We start from the raw sequence: 10,921 nt of genomic DNA on the forward strand, positions 1-10,921 counted from the left end.
CGCTTTGTGAAAGTCAATACATTTACTTGTATTCATTTACAGCGCAGACTTGACACGTCCAATATAGCGGCGACATTGGCGTATCGCAGCAGTGGCCAGACCCACTCGATGCGGTGTGTATCTATTGGCTATGTAACAAACAGCAATTTCGAGTATGACTTGAACACAACTGTACGTCACATGACGCGACAGAGCTGCTCGCTACTTCCGGTGTAGATTGCTAAGCTACTCACACCAGACCAGACAACCGCAGCGATTTTGACGGGTGTGTCATCCAAGATGCTGGCCCTCATAAACAGGCTTTTGGACTGGTTCAGGTCGCTCTTTTGGAAGGAAGAGATGGAACTCACACTGGTTGGACTTCAGTACTCCGGAAAGACGACATTCGTCAATGTGATTGCTGTAAGTTGCTAGCAAACATGCTCTGTCAGTGCGGGCCCAGTGCTGCTCCCGGGGAGAGGCTGCTTGTTACGAGGTTTTGTAACATAAAGGTTAATGTTTAGGACTTACACCTTACATCATTAAACACCTAGAGAATAATGACTCGACGGCCAATAGTTGGCTCGCACCCAAGTGGTTTTTTTTGTCTGGAATCACGGGAAGTGTACAGTGTGACTGGGCGCTTATTATAGCAGTCACGTGGACGGAACTGCCGGCGTGTTGTCATAAACTCATGTCAACATCATCCAGCATGACAACAAGGTCGTCCACTGTTGACCTGCCACATCTGGATTAAAGTAGCCTTGTATTGAAAAGTAAAAATTGCACCGTCATCTGCATGAAATAATTATCTTGGGTGGAACCAATATCCCACAAAAGGTTGTCAGGAAATATGCTTATTTATTTTGCCTGCAATGTGCTCGTGCCAGCTGAACTGAATAATTTTTTTTATAACATTTTTATAAAACAAACTAACATTATTTACAAAGCAATTTTACGGTTCTACAGGAGGTCTTCGCTGTTTTTCATTCTAACGACGGCACTGAACGTCAAGTTTTATACCAAACACAAACCAGCCTTCTTTTGTTTTGCTTTTGCAGTCAGGCCAGTTCAGCGAAGACATGATTCCCACAGTTGGATTCAACATGCGGAAGGTCACAAAAGGCAACGTGACAATAAAGGTAGGCGTGTTGCTGGATGTGTTTATGCTACAAACTGAGCTAGTTGGATGTGTCATGTCCCCTAGAGCACTATGATCACGTGGCTGCCGGATTCACTGTGTATAAATGTTACAGAGCTCCTTTCAGGCGGCTGAGTTGTTTTTTTCCCAAATGATTTGTGAATAAATGATTTCTCTCTTCAGATATGGGACATCGGTGGACAGCCCCGCTTCCGAAGCATGTGGGAACGCTACTGTCGAGGAGTCAATGCTATTGTGTAAGTCGTGGAATCTGTGTTTGAGTAGATGGTTTGTTTGCTTTAAATTACTGTGAACTTGAAAGGGGGGGGGGGAAGATGAGCACAGTGCCTTTTCGTTTGGAAATGGAACAAAAAAATCCCTGTTACATAACATATTCAACAGTACTTTCTTTGAACGTGATTGGATTTATTAGCTGGGTTTTATGTGAGTATTAACATGATTTTTAAAAATGAATTATGACCCCCCCCCCCAGCCGCTCTTGATGCTGCGTCGTTGTTGTGAATCAGCATTTCTATCCTTTCATGGCCAAGAGATGGTCAGAAGCACTTCAGCTTGCTGAAACAAAGTTGCTCTATATTTGGGCAAGCAGTAACCAATCTGATGCCGGCTCCCCAGCATGCTTTGCGGCACTTGTTTTGTGAAAAGTTGCTAAGGTTGCGTTGCTCCAATTATGGTTTGAATGAAGCAGTATTGCAAAAGTGCACTAACGGTAGAAATATGCTCTGTATTTGAAGTTGGCCAGACCTCACAGAGACTTGTTGTGTGTGTGTGTGTGTGTGTGTGTGTGTGTGTGTGTGTGTGTGTGTGTGTGTAGCTAAATGTGGGAAAGTGACGCGGGAGGATTTTCACTTCTCTTTTTAATGGCCTCTTTCTGTCTCATGACAAAATGGGACACAAATCCCATGACAAATTCAACTGAAACACTCGAGTCCAGTTCCCGAACGGTTGTGTCGTCAACTTGTAAGGCAATGCAGAAACACTACCGTAAATTCTGGTGTGTAAGCCGCTACTTTAAAAAAAACCTTTGAACCCTGCGGCTTATACAGTGCTGCAGCTAAATTCTAATCTCGTGACATCTCCTTTACTTCAGAACTACTGCTAATTGTTTAAATACTGTGCCGCTCACGTGTCGGTGAGCTCTTTCTTTGGCTGATCACGAACTATCAGTGCGCTCAGTCAACCCATCAGAAATGGCAGGAGGTCAGTGTATATATAGCACTGCAACAATATTACTAGGCCTGTCACGATAACAATGTTGAATTTATCGTTGATATCTGATTTTATCTGCAACCTTTTTTTAGACCATTTTTTTCATTCATTATTGTCATGAGAGGTGTAATTCACATTTGAACCACGAGATAGTACTCATTGTGAGACATTATCTCGACACAGTTGCCTGTACGTATGTTTTTGCAGTGTAGCCAGCGACACCGTCTGTGAGCGCGCACCATTCTGCACTGTTTTGTTTACATTTGCCGACCAAACGCCTCAGTAAGCGTTGACCTGTCGGGACGAAGGCTCCGCTACTCGAGGCACCTCTGTTGTTAGTTTTGTTGCCCAGTTGAGAAAATTGTCCATGTCGGTCGCCGGTGTTCATGCGCTCAATGATTGCTTTTGTGCTGTCATTCGTGTTAGCGTTCACTGGCTCACGAAGCTAGCTGCTGCTAGGATAGTAGGGTAGTAGCTCGTAGCCCCGCCTCCACAAAGAGGCTGAATGACATGAGAGCCCACTCTCTCCGTTCTTTCCACTATAGAACCGATGCCAGCCTGTGTGGCACGGAGAGACGAGCGGACATGCAAACACAGACATACGTGCACATCGAGGACGTCATAATTATCCACCTGTTTTTTTTTTTTTTTAATCGTTCGATTAATCGATATATCGAGTATCGTGACAGCCCTAAATATCACTCACGGTGTCATCTTACTAAAAACACTAAACTCATCACATAGCAACTTAACACTCAAAATGTATACCTTTTAAAACTATACAAACATGTACCAATATGAGTTTAAAATGAAGAAAAAACAACTCTAATATTCCTATAATGCATTGTGTCTGAGCAACACATTCATTGGGGTGCTGCAATGACGTTAGCCGCCCTCTGGGCTCCTCTCGCTCTCTTTGGTAGACAGAGGCACCACTGCAGCGCCATCAATCCCTTTTCTATGCTGCTTGTCCTCCAATGAAATGCTTTGCTCAAACGAAATACATAATAGTAAAACTTTAAAATGTATTTTTTTTTCAATTAAGCTCGGTTTGGTACATGTTTGTATATTTATTATACTTTTGAGTGTGATTGTAAGTTGCCGTGTGATGAGTTTAGTGTTTTGGAAGATGAAACTGTGAGTCAGACTGACCTCCTGTAAGCTTGTTTTTTTTCATTGCTCATGATTGGCTCCCATCGAATAAAGAGCCGCCCGGTCCTCACCGACCTGTGCGCGCCACAATATGCCATTTTAGGACGTCGACACATGCGGCTTATACAACGGAATTTATGGTAGGTGTGTTTATTTCTTATCACCTGCCACCCCCGCCTCGTTTTCTGCATCCTGATACTATTTTTTTGCTTGCATAAAAGCAGTCCATCGACAAATGAATCAGGCTGCTCTTGGACTGTTTAGAGTCGACGAACAGTGAAATGAGCTCCTGTCCTGCCGTGCAGTTCTGTAACGTCGACATTTTGACTTGCACAGTGCACAGTGCAAAAAAATTATTTATTGATTTGTTTTTAGGGTGGTTTGCTAAGACGGACATCACATTTTGACACAAATCTTCATTGGTCAGTTTGTATGTTTTAATGGTCAAGTCGCTCAATTCCAACTGTGTAATAAAGTTGATCTTCCTCAGTTACATGGTGGATGCAGCGGATCGAGATAAGATAGAAGCTTCCACAAATGAGCTACACAACTTGTTGGACAAACCGCAACTACAAGGAATCCCAGTAAGTCACTATTTCTGTTTTTTTTAATCTTGAATGTTTTCAGGGAAGTGCAGCCAAGGGCGGATTTACCTTTGGGCAAATACAGGCAATTGCTGAGGGCATCGGACAATATCATGATCTAATTGATCTTATTTATTATGTATTGTGTAAAACGTAGACATGAACAACGCCTGAATGCCGACCCATCATGATGACATGGCTGTTTGACGTGTGTGGTAAAAGGCAGTGTGCTAGCATGAATTACCTTGAGACAAATGTGCACATTAGCACTCAATAAGTCATCCAAACTCACCTTTATGCATTCCCACATAGTATCAGCATTTACACCACATATGAGGTGAAAGACAAATGGTAGAAATACAGTAGTAGTCTATCTGTGCGGCATGAGATAAAGTTAGCACACGCACCATGGACATGCGGCAAGTGAGACGGATGCGGAAAGTGAGACTTTTCAAAATAAAACATGAAAATTATTCAAAATTATACCAAATGACCCACGGGCCAATTAAGGAAGGAGGCACGGCCAAATCTATATGTGGCGGCCCATATTTAATTGTGGCGTGCCGGGAAACAGCGGCGTTTTAAGGTCGCGGTTGCGGTAAAAGCTTTTAATCGTCTGACATATGAGGGCTTAATCAGCCTTTTAATGTTGTTTTTCAGGTTCTAGTGCTGGGAAACAAACGGGACCTCGCCAACGCACTTGATGAGAAGCAGCTCATTGAGAAGATGTGAGACACCCATTTATTACCTGTGAACGCTCCTTATGTTAAAATCATACGTTGGTGGCATTTTTATCAAATGATTTCATATTGACTACTTTCCTTCAACAGGAACCTGTCTGCCATCCAGGATCGAGAGATCTGCTGCTACTCCGTCTCCTGCAAAGAGAAGGACAATATAGGTAACCGTCAGATCACTTTAGTCACCGTGTGCTGCGTGTTGGAAGCTGGTGCTGACAGATGTCCTTCTGGCAGATATCACACTGCAGTGGCTCATCCAGCACTCAAAGTCGCGGAGGAGCTGAAAGTGAAAGGCAGCTGTGCAGCCTCAGCCCCAAACACTCATGGGTCCTCCACAGTCATTCCTTCCGCTGCCTCTGTGAAGTACTTCAGCGCTCTCTGCTCTCTCCTGTCGCAAACGTGCACCACCAGTCACTACTACCATACTGTACCCGCACTGCTTGTCTTTGGGATCCTGAAATGTGTCCGCGCTAGATGGTGATTGGTCATGCCGTAGCGCCCGTCCCTGTGGGCCCTCCACGCGCGGGGCTTGAATGACGTTACAGTGAGCTGTCGTCGTATTTCCCATAGCGATCCCACGATCACAAGCATCCATTGTTTGGTGTTTACACGACAAAGTGCGATTGTGGTTTTTAATTGTTTGCCAAGTGACAACGGTTGCTGCAGCTAATGCCTTCAATCACAATGAGCTCTCACGCACGATCACCTGCATTTTATTTGGCAGTATGCTTGGGATTATTACTTGAATGAAATTGTACACGCCGATGAAGGTTGGGCGATGACGGATTGTTGCTGGGTCTGAGGCAGAAATGGGCCAGCAGACGTTTAAGTGCCTTTTGGCCGAGGGAGAGCGCCAGTCATTGCCCAAAGTGAGGCCTAACACGCTATTAGAAAATCAACCGCGTCCCTTGGTTACACAAATCAGTCTCTCGCTGTTTTCGAATCACCTCATGACCTCAGCGGTGCGGCACTAACGCAGCACGACGCAAACAAATTTACAAAATGTTACATTTTGCTCGGCTGATGTGGGGGGGCTTTGACCACCCGTGGCCTCCCGTGTGCCCCAGTTCCTCGTTTCTAATCATGCATTTGTTCAGGTTGAATAGCGGAAGGCCATGATAGTCGGAAAGCCACACACAACAAAAGCGTTAGACGATCATTGCCACTCCTGTCGTTGGAAATGCCGCTGAAGACTTTGATTGACGTGATTTTCATTTTCTGTCGTTGCCAAGACAGTTTCTACTTTGATCAATGTGATGCTTCAATCAAGCACGTGAATCTCCTCCATGTTGCCAGTTGGGTTCACGCATCTCTGTGTTCATGCGCTCTATATTACCTCACATTGTCCTCCTGTGTCTGTTGGTGATGAGCAGAATACTAATTAGCAACTGTTGGGACCACAGCAGCAGTGAGGGGGCTGTAAAACTGGATGACTTGTGGTTTAAAGCGGGGGTTAAAAGAAAAGCTTTTGTTAACTGTGTCATATTATATAGCCTATACTTGCAATTTGTACTTGCATGTGCTAAAATAATTCACATTCAATTGTAGACTTTGTAAATAAGAAGTTAGCATTTTTATTCCAACAAATGCTCCTGTAGATGTCATGCGTTCTTTCCATGTGATTGCTAATAAATTTGGTTTTATTTTTAAAAAGGGTTTCCAGGGGTTGCTCAGTCGGCCTGTTGCATGTGAAATGTTTTGCCACTAGGTGGAAGTAGAGGGCTTTGCATACGTGGAGTCTGCACAGAGCAGAAACTGATACAGGCCAACGTAAAAGTCTGTTTTGCAGGACTGCGCATCATCAACCTGGGGGAGAAAATATGCAAAATATACAGCAATGGTAAAAAATATATATATTGGCACCCTTCATGGAATCAAAGTTAACAAAAGCTAACATCTGCACAAGGCCAAATTAACATTTTGATGGATTTGTGGAATTGAAACAAGAAAAAAAGTCCTAAAAAAATGCAACAAGCAAAGTTCTTAGCTTTGTGATTATTAACTGTCAGTAGTGGGCTATGACCTTTCTCATTCCAAATGGAAAATAATCACTTCTGGTAGTTTCTAACTAACGTGGCACATGGCTCCTTCGTCCATTACACATTTTTCATCCAGCCTAACCTTGGACCCTGACCTTGAGCCTCCACCACAGATTCGAGATAGGAGTGAGATCTGGGCTCGGAGAGAGCCACGCAAGAACATTGATTTTGGTGTCCTTCAAAAACTTTCTGGACCAACTTGTATGGATGTGTGTTGTGGGTCCTTGTCTTGCTGGGAGACCCAGCAGCAATCCATTTTTTAACCGAAAGACAGCTGTGGTCTTACCTTTTGTATATGAACCTACCCACCGCCCCGTCCTTCCCCAGGAAAAGGTCTGATTCTTTGTTGTAAAAGTCTGATTAACTTTTGTTGAGTCGTCCTCCATCTTGACAGTAAAATTCATTCATTCGTTCAGCAGAGCACTAACATATCTTGCGTTTGACTTGCCATTCTCCAGCTGGTGCTGCTGGATTTTCCTCTCTATTGAAGGACGCCAGTGACACGCACCTTCCCCACCCCTTCAGGATGAGGAGGGTACTGCAAGCGCCTCCCGCATGACAGTATTTTATTGTCCGATTAGCAGGATTTAGGATGTCACACTTACTTTAAAGACATTCCACAGGCTGTAGGAAGCCGCAGTGTATCACAAATGTTTCTGCAACATTTTATTATTGGCCACATGCTGACCAACACAAAGTGGCAGGCGCCATGATCCATGAGGCATGACTTCGAGAAGCAGCCTCATCTTAGGTTTCTGCCCTGTTTGATCAGAGAGTGTGTAAATTCAGTGATTTTCGACTGTTTTTTATTTTCATCAAAACAAGCCGCATCCATAAAACTTACCCCCATGTTTCAGATCCACTCGGGTAAACGCCAGTCGAGCTTTTCCTGCTGATGGCCGTGAAGTCCACCATGTTGACGAAGCCTCACAGCAGTCTTACGTGAAACGTCAAGTCCGGAGCCAGTTCAGTGACCAACAAACACACAACGCATCTGCGGATTCTTCTTCACCACTTTTTTTTTTCCTCTCTGAAGTTTATTTTTGACAGAATTAGTTCCTTTGTGTTTTGTGACGGTGCAGACACGTGTTCAAGAAACACTGAGCGATGGCAAGTATCCAATGCAGCTCTGCATGAGGGCAACCTTCAATGTCAATCATAAACATGTTGTTACATTTAATAATCCAATTTATATAAAATAATGACTAAATAAAATAATGGCTCACACTTTACAATAAGGTACACAAAAATACAATAGTTACTGAGGAACTAATGAGGAACTATTCCATTCCATTTTCCTCCGCTTATCCGGGTCCGGGTCGCGGGGGCAGCAGTCTTAGTAGAGAAGCCCAGACTTCCCGGTCCCCGACCACCTCCTCCAGCTCCACCAGAGGACACCAAGGCGTGAGACGTAATCCCTCCAGCGTGTCCTAGATCTCCCCCGGGGCCTTCTCCCGGCTGGGCATGCCCGAAACACCTAATGAGGAACTAAGGCACATAAAATTTTAAGTAGTTACTGAGGAACTAATGAGTAGAGTAGTTACTAAGGAACTAAGGCACATACATTTAAAGTATTTAATGAGGAACTAATGAAGAACTAATGAACTAACGAGGAACTGACTAAGCCACTTAAATTTATACTAGTTACTGAGGAACTAATGACAAACTAATGAGGAACTAACCAGTAGAGTAGTTACTGAGGAACTAATGACTACAGCACATAAATTTAGACTAGGTACTGAAGAACTAATGAGTAGAGTAGTTACTGAGGAACTATATCACATAAATTTAAAGTAGTTACTAAAGAACTAAAGAGGCACTCATGACTAAGGCACATCAATTTAGACTAGTTATTGAGGAACTAATGAGTAGTTGCTGAGGAACTATGGCACATTTGAAGTAGTTACTAAGGAACTAATGAGTCACTAAGGCACATAAATGTAAAGTAGTTACTGAGGAACTAATGAGTAGCTAAGGAGTAGTGGTTAGGCTTAGGTAGGTTCCTCATTAACTACTGTACTTTAGTGTAAATATTGTAAAGTGTTACCAAATAATGAATAAATCAACTGATGGCTGACAAAACCATTTTTGTGTTTTGTGGCAGGAACAGAAATCTAACAGGCCTCCAAAGAGCGGGAATGTGCTGCAAGGATTATTTTGCGACCACAAAAAGGCTTATGGGTAGAAGTGGTCCAGCTGTTTCTGCAACACCACCTTGATTAATCTCATTTCTTGAACGCAGCATTGACCGAACAGCTGCTGGCATTTGTTGCGAGGCCGTGTTGCAGTTGTGGACAGATGGAGGTGTTTGCAGACGAGTTCCATAGGTTAGCGGCCTGCCTGCGCTGTGTGGGAGCGCGTGTGGTTCGCTGTTGCAGCGACCGCAAGGCATTAAGAAGTGGTTACAGACCTGCCATGAGGATTTATGTGGAGAACAGGTCATAAAGTGACCTCAAAGTGTGACATACCATTAATGTAGCTGCACTCTATTACCAATGTGCTCTTTATGTAATGCATGTTTCACACCCTGAACCTGCCACATCTGCACTATTTGCACTGCTCGTTGTTGTGAGTCTGTCAGCAACATTTGACCTGAAGTCACTGTAGCCATGAAATATCCTCTATGGACACTTCATTATGTATACTGTATGTGCACAATGTAATTACAGTGTTCCCTCGTAACGCCACTGACTTGATCTGATTGGATAGATAAGGCCTTGTCCCGTGATCTTGTGTGATGTGTGACTACGGTACATTGCTCCAGTGCTCTTGAATGAATAAGTTGGGGATAAGAGGTTTAGTGCTCCCACACTGAGAGGCCTCAACAAACACCTCATTCTGCTTGCCGCTGATGCCATCATTTGGCACTAATCGCCACGCGTGGAACGTTACAGCCAATACAGCGCCGCGTGGGCCATCACCGAACTGGTGCATGCCTTGTAAAACACAGACGGCTGCACGCATACGCCGCATAACGGCTTCATAAGACTCAGTGGACAAATATATTTGGAATGTCTGCTGTTTATCAGCATTCACTTTACAAGTCAGGTGTTTTTCTTTAAATCATTCAACATTAGCAACACCAGCACCATATTATGACACAAATCATTTTTTATCAACGTTGTTTTTATCATCTTGTGATCTTTTTATAATCCTATGCTGTTTTTATGAACTTCTCTCTGAAAAACAACCTGCAGGTTCGTACTGGTGGATGGCGGGTCAGTATTCATTTGACGTACCTGTCTTAGTTTTGCACAATACATGATAAATAAATAGCATTCGATTGCTAGACCCCCCAAACCCTGCCTCTACCTCCTGAGAATTTGTTTGTCTTAAAAAAAAAAAAAATAAATTCAATCTGCCTTTGTGAGGAAAAAGTTCTGTTTTGTTTTCAGCAGCCTGACTTTGTTGTCTTTTCTGTGGTCATGCAGAAAAGCTGCTGAGACCTCCAAAATGCAATAATTCCATTTGCGCTCAGTGAGAGTAATCTTTCATGTACTTGCTGTTATCCAGTATCCTGCTGCCTCGTGAAAGCTTTCATACTCTCACCTCCCGGTCTCAGCCTCGACATGCACCCTCCTCCCCTCGGATTCCATTAAAAACCATAACTTCAGCTTCCCGGGGCTCTGATCAAACAGGACGCTTCATGCATTTTCTCAGCGTACCTCATATTTCCATATAGATTGACTATTTATCAGGCTGCATTTTAAACACAGTGGTCCATTTTTATTAATCCATGTTGGATTTATGTCCATAAAAAGGGAAAGCTGATGTAGGGAGTGTAATTCTTTAAACACTGCGGTGTACCTGCTATGCAAGGTGAATTGTAATGCAGGGTGGAAGGAGTTAATAAGTGACTGGCTGGTCAGTTCCTAACGTTGTTGGCGTCTTGAAGATGCTGAGTATCAAAAGTGAAAGGTAGATGAAAGCGACGCGAGCGGCCATCGACAAGCTTCAGCACGTTTGATATCATTCCCATTCGCCGGCAGGCTGACTGGAAAGAAAAAAACACACAAGCAGCTTCACCTGCCGCTTGGGTGTGGTCGCTGCTGCGTT

General features: G+C 43.7%; 1 protein-coding gene across 1 annotated transcript; it reads left to right on the forward strand.

The window, feature by feature from the left end:
• The first annotated feature begins 191 nt into the window (after positions 1-191).
• Positions 192-8,938, forward strand: arl8bb (ADP-ribosylation factor-like 8Bb). The gene is made up of 7 exons (XM_054785403.1): positions 192-402; positions 1,041-1,121; positions 1,304-1,377; positions 3,993-4,086; positions 4,747-4,814; positions 4,917-4,987; positions 5,061-8,938. The coding sequence occupies exons 1-7, from the start codon at positions 280-282 to the stop codon at positions 5,108-5,110; spliced, it is 561 nt and encodes a 186-aa protein (XP_054641378.1). The 5' UTR covers positions 192-279; the 3' UTR covers positions 5,111-8,938.
• Positions 8,939-10,921: the final 1,983 nt, after the last annotated feature.

This window comes from Dunckerocampus dactyliophorus, chromosome 8 (genome assembly GCF_027744805.1).
Source record: "Dunckerocampus dactyliophorus isolate RoL2022-P2 chromosome 8, RoL_Ddac_1.1, whole genome shotgun sequence".
NCBI lineage: Eukaryota > Metazoa > Chordata > Actinopteri > Syngnathiformes > Syngnathidae > Dunckerocampus > Dunckerocampus dactyliophorus.